At 40.7% G+C, this 27,983-nt stretch overlaps 1 protein-coding gene across 1 annotated transcript in view; it reads left to right on the plus strand.

Annotated features, from left to right (window-relative positions):
• The window catches only part of larp1 (La ribonucleoprotein 1, translational regulator), a 162,476-nt gene that overhangs the window by 79,305 nt on the left and 55,188 nt on the right, over positions 1 to 27,983 (plus strand). Inside the window, exon 4 of the mRNA XM_034179048.1 lies at positions 16,753 to 16,824. Coding sequence (XP_034034939.1) covers positions 16,753 to 16,824 — 72 coding nt within the window. The remainder of the gene's footprint in view (positions 1 to 16,752; positions 16,825 to 27,983) is intronic.

Below are 27,983 nucleotides of genomic sequence, written 5' to 3' on the forward strand. Positions count from 1 at the left end.
GTCTTCCTGGGATTTTGGGGCTCCTTTGGATCAACAGGACATCGTACCCCAAATTTTATATGGTGGTGTGTCGTCTGTGTAGCTGTATAGCTGTGTGGCTATGTATGACTAAATGCCTCTCTTCTTCTTGGTGTCATTGGAGTCGCACTATGCATGCAGCACTAATTGTGATCTGCTTTTCAGTCTTCTTGTGATTTTATAAGTGTGTGAAAATGTATAAAACTCTGTGCACAAGTTACAGAGCAAAGCTGTTTAGAATTTTTCTGTGTGAACTTTTTTGTCAAATTTCACTGTAGCTGGTGAAAGGTCACCTTGGTTCACTCCATGAAATATTTGAATGACCACACCATGACCAGAACACAGCACAAATGTTTGGTGGTTTTTGAGTATTTTTGTTGGAAAACTGTTGAAACATTTGAAGTGACAGCTTCATTGCCCTGGTCACAAAATCAGATGAATCTGTTCAGCTGTGCACATTTAGGCCCCTTTTAGGCTGGTGTTGGCAATCCAGTTAGAGCTGGATTCAATCCAGATTGCTTTCTGACTGGACAGCGTTCAGACCTGGTTTTCAAATCCACTCATCCTACACATGCAGCCAAAGTCATCCAGCTCAAATCAGGAGCAATGCACCTGGAAGTGGGAGTGTGTGCGTGTGGATCTGGACGTAACAGCGCATGTGTGTGATCTGGACGTATGTGACACATGGAAGGGAACACACTTGGTGGATTTTCTTGGTGAGAAGGTCCTTCGCTGTGCTCGCCATTGCAGCTGCACTGAGCACCACCACAGTAGAGAGGGGTGCACGCATGTAGTGAGAATGTTTGGCATCATAGTCTTCAAGCTTCATAGTCGTTCAGACCTTTGCTTATCTGAGGGAGGGAGAGGGAGGGAGGGAGAGGGAGAGAGGGAGGGAGAGAAAGCGAGAGAGAGACGGAGGGAGAGAGAGCGAGCTCTGTTTGCTTTAATATTATTATTGTCATTATTGTTGATTTTATATGAGGAATTTCTTCAAAAGGAGACCTGAAAGTTTAGCTCCATTTTGCAAGAAGGTGTTTCTAAGCTGAAAGCCTAGATTTGATGTGTTGGTGAGGGAATTAATTTTTTTATAGACTTAAAGAGAAAAGACAGCACTTTCTCTCTCTCTGTCTGTCTCTCCAACTCAATTTTCAACTTCAGTTGAGCTTTATTGACATGGGAAACATGTTTACATTGTCAAAGCAGGTTTTACAGTAAAAATTAAGTACTGTCTCTCCCTCTCTTTCTGTCTCTTGTTCACTCTCTTTCTCTCTCCTTCATTTTTGTCTCTGTTTCCCTGTTTCTCTCCCTTTCTCTCTCCCTCTGTTTTTCGCTCTCTCCCTCTATCTCCCCTACCTTCTCTCTCTCTCCGTCTCTCTCTCTTTCTCTCTCTTGCTGTTTTCATGCTGCGCAAACTTCGAACTTTTTTGGAAACACGAAGCCTTTCAATTGTAAAATCAACTGTAAATTTCTAAATCTATCATCAGTGTCGCTCACATGCAGGGTTTTAATGGAGATTTTTTCCCCCTTTTCAGCAGACAGAATCTCTGTTCGACTGTCCTCCTCAGCTGCGATATGAGCTGGCTTTTCATAACGTTTCACAGCCTCGGCACGCTGAAGTGGCTAACTTTTAAGCACACATTTTCAGCACCAATTCAGTTAATTTTTTGGAAAATCCATGCTCGACGAACAGACAATATGAACCCAAGAGCCGGTTGGAAATTTGCAGCTACCCGCAGCTAGAACACTGCGGAAGAGAGCTCTCTCAAACAGCTCGGCTTCAGAAAACCTCCCCTCCTCCCGCTCTACAGCAACCAAAGCAGAAAGCAAACGGCAGCAGTTGAGAGGATTCACAGTGGCTCCTCATGTATTGGAAAACGTCGCAGGTTGGATCGGTATTTTCCGATACTTGAATTACATCAGTATCAGAAGCCAATCCCAATTTCGGCTCGATCACAACCTTAAAAGAAAGTAGAAGGATTGCCACAGCAGATCGAAGGTGGATCTGCATATTGATTTGGCATGTTTTCCATGCTATCCTGATGCAACTCTACGTGGAGAATGGGCATGGAAGGGTATTGGTTGGGTTCCAAAAACAGCATTTTCAGTTTTTGAAGGGTTGATTTCTCACTAGCGTTTCCATAATATATGACAAATAGGTTATAATTACACACAAATAAAATTGAGTTTCCACCTAGCTAACAGCCTGTGACCTCAACACTGTAACGTCCGCTAAATGGTTTGTAAATCCTTCTAGAGGTGTTATCAGGTTACAAAACAGTGTTTTCAGTTTTAGAAGTGATTATTTCTTGCTAACTTTTCCATAATATATGAGAAACGTATATAAACATACAAAATAAAGTGGTTTTGAAGAGACCAGCAACTGGCATCATGGTGTAGCTCTACTCTGATTGGCTGTCGCCCGCTTTACTTGAACACAAAATGGATCAATGTGAAACAAAATTACTTTTTAACCTATTAAAATACATCAAGGTGAACCATCTTTGATCTTGTCCAAGGTCTGTGTCCCAAGAATTTTCCTGTGAATTTCAAGAGTGTGACAGTAATAGAACTCGACTTATGCTGAGGACAGATGGACAGACAAGAGTAAAAACTGAAGGAAATAATTGTAAGGCCCAAAAGAAGTTTCCGTAGGAAATATTTTAGCCATAAAGTCAAGTGAGAGGGAAGTATTGGCTTTTAAATACTTGAAAGACACTGAACTCATCGAGAGGATTTATTGCTGCTATAACGGAGTGATGCAGAAGGTGGCATGAATGTAACAATAAGGATGCCGGCTGCCATTAAATGCCACAGAAGAAGAGGGGGGTATGCTCGATTTACTGCACAGGGACATGTTTTTAGAGGAGCATGTTTTGTGTCAAAATAAAGCCATGATATTTTTTTAAGTTAGTGGTTTTATATGACAGTATAAACAGAACATGGAAACCAATTTTGACTGAAATCTGTATACAAATGGAGGTTTTGCACCCGTGTGCGCCAATCCAGAGCATCCCAAACATGCTCAATGGGTGACATGTCCGGTGAGTACACTGGTCATGCAAGAACTGGGGTGTTTTCAGCTTCCAGGATTGTGTACAGATCCTTGCAACATGGGGCTGTGCGTCATCATGCTGTAACATAAGGTGATGGTCGTGGATGAATGGCACAACAATGGGCCTCAGGATCTCATCACTGTATCTCTGTGTATTCAAAATGGCATCAATAAAATGCACTTGTGTTCGTTGTCCATAACATACGCCTGCCCATACCATAACCCCACCGCCACCATGGGCCACTGGATCCACAACGTTGACATCAGCACGCTGCTCACCCACACAACACCACACACGCTGTCTGCCATCTGCTCTGAACAGTGAAAACCGGGATGCAGCCATGAAGAGAACACCTCTCCAACATGCCAGATGCCATCGAATGTGAGCATGTGCCCACTCAAGTCAGTTATGACGATGAACTGTAGTCAGGTCAAGACCCCGATGAGGACAATGAGAATGCAGATGAGGCTACCTGAGAAGGATGACAGTTTGTGCAGAAATTCTTTGGTTCTGCAAACCAATTGTTGCAGCAGCTGTCCGGGTGGCTGGTCTCAGACGATCTTGGAGGTGAACGTGCTGGATGTGGACGTCCGGAGTTGGTGTGGTTACACGTGGCCTGCGGCTGTGAGGCGAGTTGGGTGTACCGCCCAATTCTCTGAAGTGCCTTTGGGGAAGCTCTGTTGGACATTCCTGCAATCAGCATGCCTACTGCACGCTCCCTCAAAACTTGAGACATCTGTGGCATTGTGCTGTGTGATGAAATGTCTTTTGTGTATATAGAAAATGTTTTAGTTCTTTGAGATTAGCTCATGAAAAATGGGAGCAAAAACAAAAGTGTTGCATTTATATTTTTGTTCAGTGTAAGACATGCAGGCGGTTAGTGTGGCAGTAGCCAAACCTTAAAAACTTTGTGCTGCCTGCAGCAGCCACACTGAAAGCGAATCCATGTCAGTTATATACTGGGCATGCTGCTCAATAGTTGGCAGGGCAGGGTGGGGCGGGGGAGTTAAAAGTGTGCCTTTCCTTCTCAGTGCCTCTGCTTGTATGCATCCTAAACTCTGCCAATATTTACAAATGGGCCTTATTTGGTTTAATTCTAATTTAAATTCCTTGACATTTATTACTGTTTTTCTTGATGTACGAGGTCTAATTCTCACACTTCTAACATGTATCAAAGAAACCTTGACAAGGTGAATCCAGACTCAGTCTTACAGTGTGACTCATAATCATCTCTGCTACAAGGTGGTCAAAAGTCAAGGCAGCCAGTTTAATGCCACCCGTGCAGCTGATAGGGTTTCACTCTCTGTGTCTGGTGGATTAAGTTATAAATTCTCTCAGCTTTGTGGTGGGAAACATATAAAATATTTCAAAGAAATTTATTTTTTAAGTTGTTGGCAGTTGCTCTGTAACTTATGGCCCAGTCATACAGTACTTAACGAAGGGTGACGAAGCCCTGACGAAACAAGAAATCTGGACTTTCGTTGACTGTCGTTGGCATCGTTTAACCTTCGCGTTCCTGCAGCTGGCGCTTTGTCAGGATTTTTAAACTGTTGAAAAATTTGAACGAATGGCAACGAAAACCTCAGTTCGTCTGTTTCGTTTTGCTGTCGTTGTTTGTTTTTTTAATCGTTTGTGTAGTTTTTGTAACGTTATTGTTTAATTTGACTTCGTTGGAGCAGCTGAATGTTTTCACCCAGCGCAGAAGCCAGTTTGTGAGCTCTGAGGCTGCTGCTGTGTTCGTGTACCGTCGGAAATTACACGGCAAACTCAGCCTGCTTGCTTGGATTTTTTTATCTATGTGGGGGGGCAGCTTCAATTGGCTCAGGCACATTACATAGGCCAAAATTAATCTTTTGTGTGGATATAATGAATTATTTTGCCACAAGCAACTGTTGAATTTGAAACAACGAAAAAGTGTCATTTCCGACGGTACTTGAATGCAGCATCAGCGGCAGTAGTAGCTGCTCCGTGCGCTTATTATTTTGTATTAATTATAACAATATGAGTGTAGAAATGACAATCCAGTCCTTCTGTACATGTGGCAACAGGTAGATGAATCAAAATGATTATATAAAGAGCTGTTCTGGAAGGTAGAATTTACATTGTGGATCAGTGATCAGCTGGTGGAAATAACCGCACGTGAGTCAATGCGCGCGTTCACACGCACTGATTAATTTACTGCTCTGATATATTCAAACATCTTTACACTTATATTTATTTTCCCTTTTGACAGTTTTCTGTTATAAATCAATATATATGGCTTAGAACATAATACTGTGATACAGCAGTGACCACGGGTCACTTTTTTTAATTGGAGCACGACAGAGTGCGCAGAGTGTCAACAGACGGTGTGGATTCTGATGATGATGGAGATGGTTCCTCTTTTGTTCTGGACAAGGAACCAGAGCAGGTGGTCCATCGACATGCGCACAGATCTCCACAGATTCTGTTTGCAGTTTCTCCAGAACTCAGGTACTATGAGCTCTGTCCCAGCGCTGAGTGCTGGAGCAGACACACACTGCTCCAGCTGTGGCTCCAGGCGCGTTTCGACGAGATCGTGAGCTTCGGTTTTGTTAAGTTCCTCTTTCGTCCCTTTTGCGCTCTTGCTTCGCAGACTGTTCGGTGATAAAAGCTCTTTCATCCACCTTTTCTCAACGAATTGTGACGTTTTTTACTTTTTCCCTTCGTTCAGGAATCGTCGTGTGCCGTGTGACTGGGCCATTAGCTGATCTGTGGTTTGAAAATAAAGACAGGTTTAACCTGACCTGCGGCATGATGTTTTAAACCCCTTGACCACAGGCTGAGTTATTGCATTTTAATCTCGTATCTGTGGTAGGGCTGGGAAATAAAGCAGTCATGGTCATAATCAAATTTGTACAACCCCAGTTCCAATGAAGTTGGGACATTGTGTGAAATGTAAATAAAAACAGAATACAATGATTTGCAAATCCTCTTCAACCTATAGTCAATTGAATACACCACAAAGACAAGATATTTAATGTTCAAACTGATAAACTTCATTGTTTTTGTGCAAATGTTTGCTCATTTTGAAATGGATGCCTGCAACACATTTCAAAAAATTTGGGATCGAAGGTCACGGGCATTCAGTGTTGGTTTTCGGCCTTGCTGCTTACGTGTAGAAAGTTCTCCAGATTCTCTGAATCTTCTGATTATAGTATGGGCTGCAGATGATGGAATTCCTAAATTACTTGCAATTGAACATTGAGAAACATTGTTCTTGAACTGCTGGACTAATGTTTTTTTTTTTTTTACGCAGTTGTTCACAAAGTGGTGATCCTCACCCTATCTTTGCTTGAGAACAGCTGAGCCTTTTTGGATGCTCCTTTTATGTATACCCACTCATGACACTCACCTGTTTCCAATTAGGTGTTCTTTGAGCATTCATCAACTTTCCCAGTCTTTTGTTGCCCCGTCCCAACTTTTTGAAATGTGTTGCAGGCATCCATTTCAAAATGAGCAAATATTTGCACAAAAACAATAAAATTTATCAGTTTGAACATTAAATATCTTGTCTTTGTGGTGTATGTGTGTCCCAACTTCATTGGAACTGGGGTTGTATCTCGTCTTTGTGGTTTATTCAATTGAGTATAGTTTGAAGAGGATTTGCAAATCATTGTATTCTGTTTTTATTAACATTTTACACAATGTCCCAAGTTCATTGGAATCAGAGTTGTATTATTGATGAATTTTGAAACCCTGTTGCTAATTTCAGGGTCCTGATGGGAATGAGAGGGCACTTTTGCTTGTTTACAAGAAACAGCGTAATAGCTTACAATTATATCAGTTATATGGAATTGTTTCTGGTATCTTACAAAGTGAGGGAACTCTGATTAATACAGTCTGCAAAATATGCCATTAGTCACCACCTGCTTGGAATATGATTTGAGAAGTGGTTCGAAATTTTTCACTCCAATGGAATTATATGTCTGTCATTTTCAGATCCTCTTATTGTTGTATTTATCATGGTGTCCCGTCTGGCATCAAGATACAAATCAGTTCCTTGTCTAGCAACAAGGAAACTGATTTTTTATTTTTTTTTCCTCCACACACAAAATCGACATTATCACGGCTATGGTTAGAGCACATTGTGCGCAGATGTCAACCTGGAGTTACCCAGATGCACAACATGGAAACTGCACAGTTTCAGCATTAACTGATAGCACAAAATTCAGGTTTGTTAATAACATCATTTATCACCGCAACGCATACGGTGCATCTGGTCCAGAAAGTATTCACAGCGTGTCACTTTTACCACATTTTATTATGTTACACATGATTCCAAAATGGAATAAATTCATTTTCCCTTAAAATTATACTCATAACACCCCATAATGACATGAAAAAAGTTTTTTGATTGATTGATTAAAAATTAACTTTTGTTAATTAAAATAAAAATCAGTTGAGAAATCAGATTAAGTTGCCCAATGTTCGCGACTAGTTCACACAAGTGGCATGAAATGAATGCGTGCGAGAAATTCTGAACATTTCAAAATTTTCTTTGTGCACTGGTACATAGCCGTGCACATTAAACAAGAGTTTTATTAGTTTACTCATTGGCTCGCAACATTGCGTGCCAGTGCGGGTATCAAATTTGTGCAAATGTCAAGGTCAGGAAGGTGTTTACATGATTTTCCCAATTTTGTACATTTCAAAATTTTCTTTGCGTGCTGGTACGCAGCTGCGCACTATTAACAGTTTTACAAGTTTATTCATTGGCACACAACATTGCATGCCAGTGCGGGCAACAAATTTGTGCAAGTTTCAAGGTGCCTTAACCCAGGAAGATGACGTTTACACGATTTTTACAATTTGTCTCTGCACAGGGTAGTTCATAAAGTAGTGAATGGATTTCAGTAAAGTGTGGAAATCATCTTAAGCTTAAGGATTTTTTTTGTTTTTAACTCTGTGAAGGTCTTTTTCCAGAATTGTACATCAGATTTCTGATTTATTTCAGATTTTGATATGGTTTGTTTTACAGTATACCATCTCTAAGATTTGCTTTCAGGAGAGTTTATTGATTTATATTTACTGCTCTGCATTATTGAACATATTGGGAGGCCCTATTATCGGTGCGAAGCCCAGCCACAGGTGATTCCTAGTTTCCACTGATACAGCTCTTTTTTTTTTTTTTTCTTTTTTTTTTAACCCAGTGGCACATCTTCTAAATAACAATATCACTTGCGTGTGTGTGTGCTGCCGTTTTATCTTTCATTGACCGAAACTCTTTGCAACTTGACCACTAAAAACCAGGTCTGTCAAAGAGTGCAACAGTCAGACACACCTGATATGTGGCTTCACAATGCACATACTCTGTCCTGGCACATATCTTCACTGGCCATTTGCGACGGTGTAGTATTAATATGACTACATCTCACTTTTAGAGGTTTGTTGGCTGCTCTTTGCTCAGACGGGTTTGAGTTGAAATTTAAAAAGATAGATACCCACCGGTTTGCTTCTTACTAAAGTGGCGTGTGTCTAGAGCAGCCCACTTTAAAGGGAAGGGCAGGTACCATTCGAAATGATTGATATCATATTGGGACTACAAAACACCATGAATAATGAACATGGTAAATACAGCCTTTTACATTGCGCCCAGCATCCCCCTGGTATTTCCCACCACTTAATGAGCAAAGTATGTTGAGACATGCCACAAATAGGCTTGCGCCGTCTGCGTAAATCTGTTTACCTTCTGCCTTTAAAATAGAGCCTGAATACTTTATTACATGTTCATAGAACAGATTTTAAACTTAACCTTAACCTCGGAGGTGATGGTCTAGTGCATTGGTGTCGAAAGTATTCCAGATATGGCCAAGAGGGTGCAGGTTTTCTTTGCAGCCACTGACTCCAGCAGGTGATTTCACTGATTAACATCACTTTGAGCAGATGGGGTAAGCTCATCAGTGAAATCACCTGCTGGAGTTGGTGGCTGCAAAGAAAACCTGCACCCTTTCTGGACTACTTTGGACACCCTTGGTCTAGTGGTTAAGCAGTGGGCTCGAGACCAGTGGATCCTTGGTTCAAACCCATCTAGTCTGAAAATCGCTAAGGGCCCTTGGCCAAGGTCTTTAATCCCCAAGTTGCACCTAGTGTGTAGTGAGCGCCTTGCACGGCAGCACCCTGACGTGTCCGTGTGTGTGTGCGTGCGCGATTTATCAGTTTAAAGTGCTTTGAGCTTCTGATATAGATGGAAAAGAGCTATATAAATGCCGTCCATTTACCATTTAATTTTTAATATGACTCCACATCAATATCACGATTGCTTTTATTATTTGATCTTGATTGCGATTGAGCATTTATTCATTTTATGGGCTCTCCCCCTGTGTTGATTTAATGGTTCTGATATAGTAAAGCCATGATTCACAGCTCTCCAAGTGGGACTTTCTGTGGACAAGACACAGTATATTTGCACTATTTAATTATTAACCACATTTGATTTGTTTGTGCACTGTGCTGAGTTGAGATTGCAAACTGCTTGTGAAATGGACAGTGACACTGAGTGAGTTGTGCTTATGTCAATAATAAACACAAAAAAAATTCTTTTTAAGCACAGAATAGATTGCTCAGAGGTGCCTTGCATAACAAGGAAAATATCTCTGGGCCATTTGTCCTGACAGAATTATTTAGTCATCTTGGGCGCATGAATTACTCGAACCAAATCAAAGTGGTGTCTATGTCACGCGCACATCTCACTTGTCAACCACAATGTCCCCCCCTGTTTTTCTTTCACTTGCTCCTCTTGAGGATTTCCAACATAAGAAGCATCCATTTCCACATCACACAAAATCTTTATGGAAGTCTGAACTTTGGCCATGAATGAGTGGTCTTATTTTTAAAGTACTCTGTATCATCACCATAAATACTTCAAATATTGTTTTTCTGGGTTTTTTTTGTGTGTGTGTGTGTGTGTGGGTGTGTGTGTGTGTGTGTGTGTGTGTGTGTTTTTCTGTTTTTGTTTTACTCCATATCTTCCATCTCTAGTTGGATCCTTTCATGCATCCTAATCCTCCCATGTGTTCAGGTTGCTACAGTAAAACAGCAATCTCCTGTTTCGAGGGCCAGTCTTTAGATACATTCATATTTCAGCAACTCCAGATTTGTAAGGAGAGAGAACCTAATTTTTGGTTCATGTATCTTTGGCACCACACAGGCATGAGAACGTGTGAGCTCCACACAGAAAGGGATTTACTGGCAAAGTCATTGAGCTTATCAGATGGTAGGAAAGTTGCTTTTTTTTTACCTGCAAACAGAACTTTGGCAGGGTAACTAGGAATCACCCCATCTGACCAGCTACCCATGAATCTTTTAAGTGTAACGCCTACTAAACTGTTCTGTGGGTTTCAGTTAAACTTCACGCTGTAGTAGCACACCATGTGGAGATGTCAAAGAAGGAAACTAATCTTGGTTTGGCATCTTCAAGGGGAGATAATTAAACGTTTTATTTATTTATCATAATTAGGGCTGAAACGATTAGTCGAGTAACTTGAATAATTCGATTACAAAAATGTTTGAGGCAAATCTGTGCCTCGAGGCTTCGTTTAACGGTGTAGTACATATGCCAGACCTGTGTGTGATGCTGTAACGTTCCAGAAAAAAAAAACAAGACTAGTGCATGCACTTAAGCTGTGTAAACGCTAATCAATTTAGCACGAAAGCTACCGCTTTCCAATGCAGCACACGGAGTGAAATAAAGCCTTTTAGGAAAAAGACGGTCCGCTGATCATCTGAAATGGCTCACTGCGCATTTAAAGCGAAGCAGTGTGTTTGTTTTTAAAAACACCGTTTGGTCTGCTGCCTGCTCTCCGCTCTATTTGGGGAGTGGCTATTCGTCCGGCGGTCGGCTGCTTGGTGTGAGGGGCTCTTAGCACTCCTCACACCGGGCGAGTCAAAGCTCCATCCCCGGCCACAATGACAAAAGTTTCTGAACAATCCTCTCAGCAAATCTCCACTCTTTCTTCTGTGTTTTACTCAGAATTGCTCTGAGTGTTTAGTTTTTAATTTTCGCTTTTTTTGGGCAACACACAACCAGCGTTTCACAAACACTGTAACTTAAATAAAATAATAATTCTTAATTAATTGACATAAATAATTGACTGCGAGGCTTGCATGTTCAATCTCCACCTGAAATGCATCTGCTGAATGACAGAGAAAGGGAAAAAAATTTCCTGCAGGTACCCAGTCCATCAACATTTTAAAATAAATAAATAAAACTTAAAAATGGTTAAATTTACAAGTTGGGGAAAACAAAAAAACAGAAAGCCACATCCCATCGCCATTTCAGCAAAATGTCAAGACTTTGGCCCTGCTTTGGCAGAGCTCCTGACCACAGGAAAGATCCAAAACTTGTAAAGATATGAAAAAATAAACAATTACCCAGGAAAACAGAAAGGGAAACACTAAATTTGACAATCTGTGTGATGATGCAGCGACATTGTGCCATTGCTTAGGGAGAGCCCTGGACTGTTGATGTAAACGCAAAAGTACTTTTTATCTGATTACTGGATTAAAATGCCAGAATAACCGATAGATTACTCAATTGCTAAAATAATCGATAGCTGCAGCCCTAATCATAATGTATGATATTAATTTCATAAGTGCAACTCCTCTATAATTGCTTTATGGATTTCATTGAAACTTCACACAGTAGTTGCATACATGGTGTGATGGCATGAGCTAAAATAAAACATCCTCGTGGTTATATTCGTCGACATAAGCAAGGTTGAGTTGATGAGAGGTTGTCTCGAGTTTGATAAATTTTCAAATAATTGTCCAGACCCTAGTGGGCAGACATATACTCTTTTCTTCCTTTTAAGTTATCAATGGATTTGAGACGGGGGTCACCTTAAGTTCCATTGACTCTTTCACACAAAATTCAGACCTACTCTGCACACACATACATGGATCTACTATCCTTTCCAACAAAGTGACTCCTCCCTTCGTCCACTTTTCATATCTATAGCAATACTTCTTGCTGACAACCATTGACATCACAAGCATGCACATTGGTGTGGTTGGCAAGAACACGTGTAAATTGATACCACAAAAGACAGAAAGTAAGGCGACTTCGAGTTCAGGAAGCAATTCGGCAGTCTCTGAATACATTTGAAACCTAGATAGTACCACAAAAGCAAGGTATTTCTCTAAGCTAGCCTACAACAAAGGTCTTTGTAGGCTTCCAGATCTGTCAACAAACCCATGTGACCAGATTCATGATGTCACAGGAAATATCGCTATAGGTCCAGTAGCAAATGTGCCTAAATTATATTGTATAGTAACAGCAGGAGGAATCAGTTGGAGCAGGTATGTACTAGTTTCTATTTCCAGCCCCTGGAAGATAGTGTGTCACTGGTAGAGCGACCCAAGTAACCCTCTCTATTTTTGGCAGCCAGGTCTCACCAACCATGAGAGAAACCGAACATCCTCACAGTTCCACTAAGAACCGAGTAGGTCCTCATAGCCAAGAATAACCGGGTGAATTGTGGCAGACATTGAGGGTGACGAGCTGGGGTGAGGAGATGATGATGTCCTTTTAGGGATTCCCCCTGATAAAAGCTCCTGGGTCTAATATGCTGCTATTATTAGGGGATAGAGTGCAGTCCAACATGTAATGTTTAAAGCTGTAAATCAGCCACTGAATTCCACAGATAACACTGTGGACTGTACTCTATAGCTTCATGGACACATTTTTCTCTGAAGTGCCATGTTATGCTGAAGTATTTTTGTTTAAGTCAATAAATTCTTCTTGTTGAAACTGCCTATTATAATTCTCATTTGTTGGTTTATTGTAACTAAGCATGTGGTGATTTGAAAACGGGTAGAAAAGATGTCTTGGTGTCATGTAGGGATGGGTATTGATAAGATTTTATCTATCGATGCCACTATCGATTCTGCTTATCGATCAGATTCCTTATTGATTCCCTTGTCGATACCTCTTGTGAATTTTCTGTGTACTAAAAGTAGGCTTTACAGGTTTTCTATGTCAACATTTTATTGAGTCTTAAAGTAAATAAATATGAAATTGGTCACTGTATCCTTGATCTCTGGACATAATTAAAAAACAGTCTGTAGTTTTTGTCAAAACCAGTTCCTTTCACACATTTGGCATGAATGTCTTGCCATACCTCTGAGCTGAGCTCAGCCGGCTGCTGCACGTCAGCGCAGGACGTCTCGTTTTGGGAGGAAAAAAACGTTTTGATCGATTGCAGTTTGTTTGTATTACAACATTTGGAAAGAGGTGTCATTTGATTTAAACGGTGTTTAACTTTGAATTTATTCATTCCGACGACTCATTGTGACTTGACTCAGCATAGAGCTGCACAGTGTTGGAGCTGTGTGAACAAACAGAGGACGATTCTCGTTCTTTCTCGCAACAAGACAGGAGTCCCAGTTAGTGCCTTTAATCCGCACAAAAGTGAGTCACGATTGACACATTCAGGGGGTGAAAGTGGTGAAAAACAAAAAAAGCTGTAACCCAAGATTACCCCCCAACACCACCTGCACGAAAATGTTGAATTCTAGAAGCTCTGAAATGCAATCTGGGACTATTCCAGACATTAAACTGCAGTGAGTGCAGCATCCATTTTGGTGAGATAAAACCCAACTTTCCTTATTTAAATTCATTCCAGTAGTATTCTGCCCTTACTAGGATGCAGCAGTTTTCTAGCTTGTCAGATAGTTCTGGAGGAAATCACTGAAGAAATTAACATATTGAAAATATGGTTTGATCAAAACAAATTGTCATTAAACTTACATAAAAAAGGGATGAAGTGGAGGTGTAAGAGTCACTAGGTGTTCACAAGAAACAGTTATTTCTATATTTATTTATGTTCAATGTTTGTTGGTTTTATATTTTCTGTTGTTTTTAATCAGGTTCTTTTCGTCTCTCTCTAAAATTGTATCGTAACATTATTAGTTGTTACAATTGTTGTTGTTGCTATATTATTATTATTGATATATAAACAAAAATACATTTAAAAAAAAATTACAATTTGTAATACATTTGACTCTTTTATGACAACAGAGCCATTATTTTACAGAAAACAAATCACACAAATGTTCTGAGATGCAAACAGCTTAATGCTAACTTTAACATTATAAATGCCGTAGACATGCTAACGCGTTAAAATTAGAACAAAATGTATTTGTATTTTATGACCTAAATGTTATATAATGCCATTATTAGATACATAAAGGCTTTAAAATCTTGTTAAATGTATCAAATTAAAATAACGTGCTTTTTGATATCTGAGTTAACACTAATAAAGTTATGCTGTAAATAAATGGCAGATTTCATAACAAATGTTTTGATACAAATCATGTTCTCTTACTTGAAAATTCAGTAAGGTATATCTTATATATTAGATTTCAATTTTAAGGTGGAACTATGCTAGTATACTAAGGTATATTTAAATATCTAAAAAGGAAGAGTAAAATAGAAGAGTAGAAAAGAGTAGAGTTGAGCCACTTATGCTACGTTTACACATAACGACGACAAGTCACGAATGCCACGAAGTCCACATTCTTGGCCGCTGATCACGAATGTGATGATTCGGGGCAGAGGCATCAGGTGCCCTCAGGAACTGCTGCAACCTGTTACCACACGTTACGATTAATGGCACATGTTGCTGGAAAATTATCAGGAACCATTACGCACGGTCAAGAATAGTGTTCCGCGTTGTTCTGCGCTATTGCGCGTAACAGCGCATTAAGTTCTGTCATGTTGTGAACGAGGTGAATTGTCTCCACACACACACCCATATTCATCCAACCAAATTCAGATCGCTCCAGTTTTTCAGAAGAACTTTGTGACTGCATGCGTAGTTGGGCTCTGTGCCATGGAGTGGGCGCAGAGAGGAGGAGGAGGAGGAGGAGGACAGCGCCAGATGTGTGGCTTCATGCGGCTCTCGTCTGGTGCATTTCCCCAAACATCAGGCACATGCAGCAGGTGGAACACCTGCATGAGCGCACTGAAGAGCACTGAAATTTGACTTTTAGCCGACTTGGTGTCAGCAATCAAACAATTTTGTGCAGCGCAGGGTTTAATTGTGTGCGCGCTTCTTCCTCTGCCAAATGGAGGAGGTGCAGAGATGTCTGGCTGCACGTGAGTCTCCTCTCGCTCCTGTGGTTCAGACTCGTTCTCTCCGCTCATCGGTTACAGCAGTGGAACTCCTGCAGGAACGTCCTGAGGAGCTTCAGCAGGAACTGTGGAACGACACTTGGAGCCGAGTTTAATTGTGCGCACATGACAGAAAACTGATACGTCGTGGCGCGCAGTGAAATGTGACGCCGCGTTACAAGATACAAGTGTCAAAACTTGACAGTTTCCGTGTCACTTCGTAATAACGCGTGACAGTTTGAACTCCAAGAACCATCACAGGAACCACTACGAACGTTGTCACGTTCTATTAAGGATCACTACTCATCAAGACGGATCAATACGCTCAGTTGCGACCTCCACGACGTGAGACGAATTGAGGGTGGTGTGTGACGTTCGTGGAAGATTTTTTGACAGGCAAAAACATGCTCCACGAATATCAAGAATATCATGCACCAACACGCACCATTAAGAAACCTATTCAGATGCGTTAAGTCACATTAAGAATGTCAGGAATGTGTCACGAATGACAGAAGAATGACAGAAAAATGACATTCGTAACGCGTCTTGCTTATGTGTAAACGCGCCTTTAGGTGCCTGGTCTTGAGAACCAGGGATGATAGGTTTTGTTTTGTTAGTGCAAACCTTTGCCTATACATATATCCATTTCAAATTAAAGTTGTATTTTAAGACTGAAGGCATATTTTGTCCCTTATGTCAGGATTCAGTGATATTTCTGATAGCGTAAACACAATAAAATCATTAAACCTTTATGATATAAAGGCATTTTATTGTCTGATTAAAATAACACACATTCCTTTGTTACTCTGACACAAGTACAAAGTGCATTCGTGCAGCACTTCGTTCTGCCAAGTGCAGCCAGTGCACACGTGTGCATCTCATGGTGCACATAAATGTTGCTTTAAAGGCTTGATATAGAGCTTCAGTGTTTTGGGTTTTTTTTTTATTGCTGTGGTCTTTGCTCTGTGACTGAATGGATCCATTTTCACATCTATACTCTGTAATCTTCTAAACTTGTTATATATTAGCTTCATGTGTTTTTTCTTTCCGCTCTGTGCAGAATTGGGTGAGAAAACATTGGTTCCAACTTCTGTAAAATGGAAATTGGCGTATTTTCTTAATCTCATCTGTGGGATTCCTCTGGTCCTTTTAAATGCTGTTTCTGTCCTCCCTCAGTCATCAACCATTTAAAAAAAATAAAAGACACATTGGGATTTAGAAACTTCAGATGGGTGTCATTCTAATTTACTTTTATTTTGTACAAAACTGTTGCAGTAAAATTAATAGAGAAAAGAACTAATTACAGCCATGTAAAAAAAATTGTTTTTGTTTTTATTATTTCCCTGTCCACATGTGAACTGGATGACACCTTGCAAGATCCATCTTTATGTTTTGGTTAAAATCAGTTCTGTGAATTTGAAAACAAAGAACTGTTATTGTTAAATACAGAAGATATTTGTAGAGTGCATAAATAGTTGTTTTGTGTGTGTGTGTGTACACACACATCTCATTGCCTTTTCTAAACTGCTCTTCCCTCCCTTTGTTCAGATCGAAGCAGTGACACGGACCGTGTCCTGCCCGCCGACTGTCAGGCAGGTCAGAGACTCATGGAGATCTGCTGTAAGTTGAACCTGCAGCCAATGACCCCTGCCAGCCTGCTGACAGCCTGTCACTGAATGCTCACACTGCTAAGCATGAAAACATTTAACAATGTCCAGATTTTTTTATCACGATTCTCTCACCATGTTTGCAGTGTGAGGATTTCATTTCAAAGAGCATCAGTGTCACAGAATACAGATCACCTTCTTACCACGTCGAGGCAGGATTTGACAGGAAACTTAAATACTTCTCTGAAAGTTATGAACCACCTTGTCAACAATAATTAAAGCTTCAGTTGTTAGTGCCAGGTTATTTCCCGAAAGCTCATCTGCAGCTCTCTGGTTCTGCTTGAAAGTACATTTTATGAAAAGTTTGACCTTTTCTATCATTCAAAGTCAGGGCTCGAAATAGTACGTGCGTGTGCTAGTTTGTGCACATATTATTCAAGCGGTGCATGTAATTTTATACTGCACTTGCACTGGTGCAAGTAACTTTATCCAAGATTTATCAACTATAAGCACCAGTAAAATGAACCAATGAAGGAATAAATAAGGAAAAAAACAATTTCCAGTGTGTTGTCTTCGTCTTCCCTGCGTTTTATGAGTCTCACACATGGAGCGAGTTGCTCTGCTCTTTGTTGTGTTCGCGCGTGCACATATAAACAAAGAAAAGAAAAAAACTGGCTGGCTGCGGTTCCTCTCTCTCTCTGCCCTCAAACTGTCATCATTGTGTTATAAACCAGTCACCATTTGTTTTATTATAGTTAATAAAATTATCTTCATGGACGGTTAGTTTGCGTGCGCACGTAAAAAAAAACAAAACAAAAAAAAAAACACTGGCTGACGCTCATGGATACAGCTCCATGCTGCCGCTGCCGTTCCATTACAGAACCTGGGAGAGGTCACTTAAAGTGATATTTTTTTTCTGGCCATGATAATTTGTGCGTATGTTTTCCTTTAATTGAGCACACGAATGAATAAAACGTGCTCTTGAATGAATAAAACGTGCGCATGTTTCCCTGGCCGTGATAATTCGTGCGCACGTTTTCCTTTAATTGAGCCCTCGAATTAATAAAACGTGCACGTTTTCCTTTCGTTCTAAATGAACTCCATAATATGACCTAAATTGTCATCCTGACAACAGGGAGACCCTTTGCCCTCAGCATCCTTTTTAATGTGCTTAAACTCCAGATGATGCCATGCTGGGCAGCTGGAGTTCTCTATATGTGCTTGTGCACCCAAACCATGATGATATACCCTGACCAGATCCATTTCTAATGGGGAAATATATTACACTGCTGGTTTGTTGACTAATAGCCAACATTTGTGTCAAGACAATATTGAGTGCACGTTTTACAAATTGTGGGCACGTTTAAGTAGATTGTGTCCTTTTACTCAAAAGATGCTTAAAACGTGCGCACAATATCATAAAACGTGTGCACATTCTCTACACATGCAAAACATTTTGCGATGACACTTCCAGGGCTCCGTAGTTCCTCGCTCTCTCTCCCCTGAAACTCTGTCATAATTGTTATAAACCAGTTACCATTTGTTTTATTATACATGTGTGTAGTTAATAAATAAAATAATCTTCACAGCCGATTCGTTCACGCGCACGTGAAAAAAAAAACTGAGGGGAGAGCAGCTGCAGCGGCAAACTCTCCCCAGAGAGGAAGAGTCTGACACATCAGAGGAAGAGTTTTAAGGTTGATATAAGACTGACTTTTGGTTGTGCAAGTAATTTTTTGTTACTAACACCAGTGCAAGTAGGTTAAAAAATGTATTTCGACCCCTGAAAGTGCAAACCATGTCTTTGATGCTAACTTAACTCTACAGCACAGATATGAAATTAAAAATGTTTGCTGTGACGTTGCTGTTGCACCACAGACTGAATGCAGATGATCGTTGAACAGCGGAGATGATGGCTGCTTTGGTAATGCGGTATCCTGGATACTGATGGCTAATACACGAGACTGATAGAAACTTGATCCCTTATCTCAGAGCTTCTCAATCCATCTCTGGACCTTCAGCACTGTGTGTTTTTTGCTATATATCTGAACCTGATTAAATATTTGAATCAGGAGAGTTCAGCCAATCGAAAGCCAGTTGGTGAACAGGATGTACTTGATTTTGTTCATTACTGGCATGTCAGTAAATCAGGGACAGATAGGAAACGTTGGATTGAGAATCACTGACTTTCTTGTTTTTCATACTAACTTGTGATTGATGCATGGACATATTCATTCTGATCTGCCCTTTTTTACCAGGTGAATGAAAACCTGAATGCTTGGGCTTTGTTAGCTATATCCAGTCTATGCTTGTGTTCTCTTTCTTTGTACATCTTTGCAAATTGTCTTGAATCTAGTATGTTGAGAAATAGCAATTATGAAGACAATTTTTCTGCTTCACACTCAGATTAGTCTTTTCCAAAGTCCTCATGAATTCGTACATCTTGCCTTGATCTCATGCCCTTCTCCACCACAGTCAAGGAAAAGTAGTTGGGAAAAAACGCAGGATGCAGTTTTTGACAATTTGATTCCAGCAGAGATCTTTGCGCTGTGGCGCAATCGCTTTCTGCTGCCTCGTGATAGCAGCGCATCAGCATTGTTCCTGACCACACCTCATTTTAAGACCAACACACCCATGGATGCACAAACTGAGCAGAAGTGCACTTAATATTTAAAGAACATGGAAATGGCCAAACTAATAGACTTTTTATTTTTTTTTACATGTGCCCTTTTTAGTTGATTGCTGCTTGTTCGTGTTGGGTTAGGATAGATCTGTTTTCAGTTGATTAGACATTTCAAGGAGCAACTTTATGATGCATCAGTGACCCATAGTCCCAAGTTTTAAAGTCCTTTTCTGTCTGTTAGCAGAAAATGATAGTTGACAGTTATCACACTGATAAAGATGTGCTCTGCTATAAATTTCTTTTGTGACTTTGTCCCTTCGTGCAGATCTACCACAAAAATTAACTGTTTAATCCATTTTCATGAAAAATGTGAAATGTTGCAGCGTAATCCTTTTGACAAATGGACAGATACGGGGTTTGTAGAACGTGTAAGTACTTGGCTTGTGTCTCCTTGGTTGTTTGATATTTGGCAAGATTCAGTTTTGAAATTAACAGCTATGAAGTGTGTCTGAATGCAGTACGTGTGATTACTTGACAGTACTCTTAGCTAAAAAAAAAAAAAAAAAAGGGATGTCAAGATGAAATGTGACTCAGTGCTGCTTAAAGTATTTGAGATGAACGGTTTACACAACTGTGATGCAAACCCTTCCGGGGTGTCAGACCTTGCAGATATGTGTGTTGCTGATAGCCGAGGAGTGGCTGTGCCCTGTTTAATTTGAATAAAGTGAGATATCTGCTGTGTGAGTAAAGATAAGAGCAGAGCCTATTCATATATGCTGAGCTACATTACTGTGTGTCTGGAATCCGGTTAATGCTCAGCTGTTTTAAAATGGAATAAATCTAATTATCAAAAACAAAAAAAAAAACAAACTGGCCATTATTTTGCCAGTGATTGTGATTTCATTCATTTATTTTAATAAATTCAGTTTATATTGGTGTTAAACGTAATTGTATAATGAACCAGGGCTTGACATAGCCATTTGCCCGGTGCCGATTTGACCCACTTTCGGGCCACTGCGGGCCAGTATTAAATGATGGTCCGCTCGGGCCACTACAAAAATACGCAAAATTCTATTTACCATATTTTGCAGCGGCAAAGTCGAATTTCTCCGTGTCATCAAACTTCACTGAGTCTGCCGTGTTTGTTTTGGTCTCGCACCACGCTCCATGCTCCTGCAGAATCTCGCGCACATTGAAATGTATGTTGTCGATGCGTGGAGCGTGCGTTTGGCCATATCCGCCACCGATCTTCGGCAATGTTCGTTAGCATCTTTAAATGCGAAGGAAGCTACAGGAAACAAAGACGAACAAGACGCAAATCTAACAGAATACTTTGAAATTCGAATTGAAATATGTTTAAACTACAAGCACCAAAACCTGGACAACAACCAGGAAAGAGTTTTGCTAAAGGAATTGGCCAGAAGTGGAAGCTTAGTGATGATGAGTTAAGCGAAAGAGACAGGTTATATGAAAGAAACAAAAGGAAGAGAGGTTTCGTCCCGACCTGGACACAGAAATGGCCGTGACTTGGTCATGACCAAGAGAAGAATGAGGTTTTCTGTCAAATCTGCAGGGCCTATCCGTCGTAAGCTGACAAGTAAGTAAAGTATATGCTTGGTCCTGGTTGACCCTGACTGTTTTGAAGCTAGTTTAAAAGTCTAACCAGCTTGCCTTTGTTTAAACCCCACAGTGACAACATTAGCAAAGTCGCAAAGCATAATTTTTTTTCAATTTTTAGATCTATAACTCCAGTCCAGACAAGGCATTCTTTTTAGTTTTGATATGGACCTACATCTGTATTTTACATTTCTGACTGTGAGTTAGCCAACTCTGAGGCTTGCTAAAAAATGCCCTCTAAATTTTATGGGAGGCACTTTATTTTTTTACACTTGAGTGCCCTCTGATAAATTCAGTTTTTGTTGTTGTTTTGTTTGTTTGTTTGTTTTAACTTCAAGGTCCATAGACTATTTTATGTTTTTTTTTTCTGGATTGGTTTATATTATATAGGCAGTTTTATATAGGCAAGATTTCAGGGTGGCATATCATGAGCTCTCGCGCGCAAAACCATGGGCCAGTGCTCCTACACTGTGGGCTACACTACACTGTGGACCAATTTGCCCCACTTTTGCTTTAGCTCCCATTTTTCATGAGTTAAACTCAAACATCTAAAACAATTTCTCTATATACAAAAGACCCATTTCGCTCAAATATTGTTCACAAATCTGTCTAAATCTGTGTTAGTGAGCATGTCTCCTTTGTTGAGATAATCAGTCCCACCTCACAGGTGTGGCATATCCAGATGATGATTACACAGCATGATTATTGCACAGACGAGCCTTAAGCTGGCCACAATAAAAGGCCACTCTTAAATGTTCAGTTTTATCACCCAGCACAAAGCCACAGATGTTGCAAGTTTTGAGGGAGCATGTAGTAGGCATACTGACTGGAGGAATGTCCACCGAAACTGTTGCACATGAATTGGGCAGCGCATTCTCGTTTGAGGACAGGGGCTAAAGGGGGAAAAATATGGAGCAATTTTTCTACTTCCGGGGACAGATACACAGCACTTTCTGAGTTTTTGGGCTAATTACACACAAAGTGAAAATGCAAAGAAAAAGTGACAATGCAGTGGAAAGCGGACTTCTGTTGCGGCTTATTTATGATCCGGAGCTCAGACGTGTCGAGGCGGTTTTGCAATCGAGAGAACGCAGCTACTCTGCTTAGCTGTGTAGGCTAACACTTACTGACACAAAATCTCCCGTTTTCCTCATCTTCCCTTCTCCACTGGGAACCGAAAAAAAACGGCACTTTTCGAGACTGCTTCAGTGATTACAGCCAAAAACAAAACGGTACATCATTTTCTCATTAGAAGTTACATTGTTTGTGGGGAGAGACTAATACCTGACAGATTTGTGAACTATATTTCAGAGAAATAGGTCTTTTGTGTATATAGAAAATGTTTTAGTTCTTTGTGTTCAGTTCATGAAAAATTGGAGTGAAAACAAAAATGTTGCATTTATATTTTGATCAGTGTATAATAGAATGTAATACAATAGAATAGTACTTGTTGTCATTATACGGGGTGGGGGGAGTACAGTGTCATTGGGGGTGCTTTTGCAGAGCTGCTGTACACCACAAAAGACAAGACATCTTATACACTACAGAATATTGTTTAAATCTGAAATATGTGCTGTATAATAATATGTATGTACAGTGAGGAAAATAAGTATTTGAACACCCTGCTATTTTGCAAGTTCTCCCACTTAGAAATCATGGAGGGGTCTGAAATTTTTATCTTAGGTGCATGTCCATTGTGAGAGACATAATCTTAAAAAAAAAAAAAAAATCATCATTCATTCATCAAAATCACAATGTATGATATTTTTTTTATTTATTTGTATGTTACTGCTGCAAATAAGTATTTCAACACCTGTGAAAATCAATGTTTATATTTGGTACATTAGCCTTTGTTTGCAATTACAGAGGTCAAACGTTTCCTGTAGTTTTTCACCAGGTTTGCACACACTGCAGCAGGGATGTTGGCCCATTCCTCCACACAGATCTTCTCTAGATCAGCCAGGTTCCTGGGCTGTCGCTGAGAAACACGGAGTTTGAGCTTCCTCCAAAGATTTTCTATTGGGTTTAGGTCTGGAGACTGGCTCGGCCACTCCAGAACCTTGATATGCTTCTTACGGAGCCACTCCTTGGATATCCTGGCTGTGTGCTTCGGGTCATTGTCATGTTGGAAGACCCATCCACGACCCATCTTCAATGCTCTAACTGAGGGAAGGAGATTGTTCCCCAAAATCTCACAATACATGCCCCCGGTCATCCTCTCCTTAATACAGTGCAGTCGTCCTGTCCCATGTGCAGAAAAACACCCCCAAAGCATGATGCTTCCACCCCCATGCTTCACAGTAGGGATGGTACTCAGCATTCTTCTTCCTCCAAACACGGCGAGTGGAATTAAGACCAAAAAGTTCTATTTTGGTCTCATCTGACCACATAACTTTCTCCCATGACTCCTCTGGATCATCCAAATGGTCATGGGCAAACTTAAGACGGGCCTGGATGTGTGCTGATTTAAGCAGGGGAACCTTCCGTGCCATGCATGATTTTAACCCATGACGTCTTAGTGTATTACCCACAGTAACCTTGGAAACAGTGATGCCAGCTCTCTTCAGGTCATTGACCAGCTCCTCCCGTGCAGTTCTGGGCTGATTCCTCACCTTAATTAGGATCATTGATACGCCACGAGGTGGGATCTTGCATGGAGGTCCAGTCCGAGGGAGATTGACAGTCATGTTTAGCTTCTTCCATTTTCTAATAATTGCTCCAACAGTTGATCTTTTTTCACCAAGCTGCTTGGCAATTGCCCCGTAACCCTTTCCAGCCTTGTGGAGGTCTACAATTTTGTCTCTGGTGTCTTTGGACAGCTCTTTGGTCTTAGCTATGTTAGTAGTTGGAGTCTTACTGATTGCGTGGGGTGGACAGGTGTCTTTATGCAGCTAAAGACCTCAAATAGGTGCTTCTTATTTGGAATAATAAGTGGAGTGGAGGTGGACTTTTTAAAGGCAGACTAACAGGTCTTTGAGGGCTGGAATTTCTGCTGATTGGCATGTGTTGAAATACTTACTTGCAGCAGTAACAAATAAAATATTGCAAATAAATTATTAAAAAATCATATATTGTGATTTTCAGTTTTTTTTTTTTTTTTTTTTTTTGTTTTTTGGATTATGTCTCACAGTGGACATGCAGCTAAGATGAAAATTTCAGACCCCTCCATGATTTCTAAGTGGGAGAACTTGCAAAATCGCAGGGTGTTCAAATACTTATTTTCCTCACTGTGTATGTGTGTGTGTGTGTCTGTACTGTAAACTATGGAGTAGTGCAACAAATGGAGGCGTGTGTGTGTGTGAATGTAAACATTTATGGCAGCTATTGTGAACACTGGGGACACAGAAGCCAGTGTTGTTAAGGTGCTGAAAGCGGGAGGGAAAAGGTATGTTGGGCTGTTTATTGTCCAGGGGGGTGGTGGAGTGGAGGTAGATTGGGTTGGTTGCTGTTTGGGATGGGAGGTGTTTATGAGAGTAGGTCTGTGGGTGAGTGTGTTTGTGTGTATCCATGGGTGTTTGCAGTAGGTATGGCCCAGGGGGGGAAGCTGTTTGTCAGCCTGTTGGTGTGGGACTTTGTTGACCTGTAGCATCTCCTGGAGGGCAACAGGTCAAGCAGGGGGTAGGCAGGGCGTGTTGGGTCTCCTGTGATGGCCTTGGTTTTCCTAAGGCAGCAGGATGTGGCAATGTTTTCTAGGCTGGGCAGAGGGCAGCCGATTATCTTTAGGGCAGTGTTTATGACCCTCTGCACCGCCTTTCTGTCCTCAGCTGTGGAGCCTGCGTACCACACACCCAGACAGTATGTCAGTACGCTGTTCACCGAGGAGTGATAGGCCAGCAGCAGCTATGTGCCCAGGTTGTTCTTCCTGAGAACATGCTTGAAGTGTAGCCGCTGCTGAGCCTTCTTAACCAGTGCCCTGATATTTAGGTCCAGGTGTGGTCTTTGGAGATGTGGGTACCCACAAACCTGAAGGTGGTGAGAGTTTCCACCTGTTCTTCATTCTTGTGTGGGGGTGGCCCTGTCTGTTCTTCCTGAAGTCTGTGATGAGTACTTTTGTCTGATAAATGTTCACGGTCAGGTTGTTCTCTGAGCACCAGAGCGACAGTTCCTCTACCTCGACCCTGTACGCGCTCTCGTCCCTGTCGCAGAGGAGTCCAACCACTGTCGTGTCATGCGCATATTTTATGATGTGGTTAGTTGGATGGGTTGGCGAGCAGTCGTAGGTGCACAGGACATACAGTAGAGCTCTCAGAGCGCAGTCTTGAGGGGAACAAGTCCTGAGTGTCAATGTGGAGGAGTGGTGGGGGCCGAGACAGACTGAGCAGCTCATCAAAAGGTTTTTAGTCCAGTTACAGGTAGGGAGGGGGATCTGTAGTTTTGGCAGTTTGGTGATAAGAATATCCGGTATGATGGTCTTAAATGCTGAGGTGTAGTCCACAAAGAGCATCCTTGCATAGCTGATCACTATGGGCATTTCGTGATTATACAACCCCTGGCAAAAATTATGGAATCACCGGCCTCGGAGGATGTTCATTCAGTTGTTTAATTTTGTAGAAAAAAAGCAGATCACAGACATGACACAAAACGAAAGTAATTTCAAATGGCAACTTTCTGGCTTTAAGAAACACTATAAGAAATCAGGAAAAAAAATTGTGGCAGTCAGTAACGGTTACTTTTTTAAACCAAGCAGAGGGAAAAAAAATATGGAATCACTCAATTCTGAGGAGAAAATTATGGAATCATGAAAAACAAAAGAACGCTCCAACACATCACTAGTATTTTGTTGCACCACCTCTGGCTTTTATAACAGCTTGCAGTCTCTGAGGCATGGACTTGATGAGTGACAAACAGTACTCTTCATCAATCTGGCTCCAACTTTCTCTGATTGCTGTTGCCAAATCAGCTTTGCAGGTTGGAGCCTTGTCATGGACCATTTTCTTCAACTTCCACCAAAGATTTTCAATTGGATTAAGATCCGGACTATTTGCAGGCCATGACATTGACCCTATGTGTCTTTTTGCAAGGAATGTTTTCACAGTTTTTACTCTATGCAAGATGCATTATTATCTTGAAAAATGATTTCATCATCCCCAAACATCCTTTCAATTGATGGGATAAGAAAAGTGTCCAAAATATCAACGTAAACTTGTGCATTTATTGATGATGTAATGACAGCCATCTCCCCAGTGCCTTTACCTGACATGCAGCCCCATATCATCAATGACTGTGGAAATTGACATGTTCTCTTCAGGCAGTCATCTTTATAAATCTCATTGGAACGGCACCAAACAAAAGTTCCAGCATCATCACCTTGCCCAATGCAGATTCGAGATTCATCACTGAATGACTTTCATCCAGTCATCCACAGTCCATGATTGCTTTTCCTTAGCCCATTGTAACCTTGTTTTTTTCTGTTTAGGTGTTAATGATGGCTTTCGTTTAGCTTTTCTGTATGTAAATCCAATTTCCTTTAGGCGGTTTCTTACAGTTCGGTCACAGACGTTGACTCCAGTTTCCTCCCATTCATTCCTCATTTGTATTGTTGTGCATTTTCGATTTTTGAGACATATTGCTTTAAGTTTTCTGTCTTGACGCTTTGATGTCTTCCTTGGTCTACCAGTATGTTTGCCTTTAACAACCTTCCCATGTTTGTATTTGGTCCAGAGTTTAGACACAGCTGACTGTGAACAACCAACATCTTTTGCAACATTGCGTGATGATTTACCCTCTTTTAAGAGTTTGATAATCCTCTCCTTTGTTTCAATTGACATCTCTCGTGTTGGAGCCATGATTCATGTCAGTCCACTTGGTGCAACAGCTCTCCAAGGTGTGATCACTCCTTTTTAGATGCAGACTAACGAGCAGATCTGATTTGATGCAGGTGTTAGTTTTAGGGATGAAAATTTACAGGGTGATTCCATAATTTATTCCTCAGAATTGAATGAGTCCATATTTTTTTTCCCTCTGCTTGGTCTAAAAAGTAACCGTTACTGACTGCCACAATTTGTTTTCCTGATTTCTTAGTGTTTCTTAAAGCCAGAAAGTTGCCATTTGAAATTACTTTAGTTTTGTGTCATGTCTGTGATCTGATTTTTTTCTACAAAATTAAACAACTGAATGAACATCCTCAGAGGCCGGTGATTCCATAATTTTTGCCAGGGGTTGTAGATGTCAGGGCGATGGGTCTGTAATCAGGTGGTGGTCAACGTCATGTTACTTTGTGCTTCACTGTACTGAACCAAAAATGAGCTGCTGAAAATTTCATACCACACAAACAAAATAAGAATGCATACATGTCAACCTATACGGATTGTCTGTAAATTATATGAATTTTTCAGAGTTTCAGAGTCATACGGACATACAAATAAAGTCTTATGGATATTCAGGGTTTGTTCTGCAGCGTGACTCCACTTTGAAGCGTGAGCCATTGAAGCAATGCTTTGATCCACTAGTTCGTTGGTTCTTTGAGCTGCTCTTCAGAAATGGCAAGTCCACTTCTTAACCCCCTCAAAGCCATTAATATACAGTGAGTCACTTTTGTGTGGATTAAAGTCACTAACTGGCACTCTTGTCTTGTTGCAGTCAAGAAACGAGAAGCGTCCTCCGTTCAGTTCGCACAGCTCCAAACGCTGCGCGGAGTCCGGTCTTAATTAATAACTTCAAAACGAATCACCGCTTTAAATAAAATGACACCTCTTACAAACGTATTACAGACAAGAAACTACAATCCACTAAAACGTTTTTTCCCTCCCAAAATGAGACGTGCTGTATTCTTTATGAATTAGACATTTATGCCAATAATGTCAGAAAGGAAATGCTTTGGACAAAAACTACAGATTTTGTTTTTTTCTATTTATGTCCAGAGATCAAGGATCCACCATGTAGAGTTTATTATGTCCAAAGTTTAAGGATCCAGTGACCAAGTTCATATTTGT

The sequence above is a fragment of the Thalassophryne amazonica genome, chromosome 9 (genome assembly GCF_902500255.1).
Source record: "Thalassophryne amazonica chromosome 9, fThaAma1.1, whole genome shotgun sequence".
NCBI lineage: Eukaryota > Metazoa > Chordata > Actinopteri > Batrachoidiformes > Batrachoididae > Thalassophryne > Thalassophryne amazonica.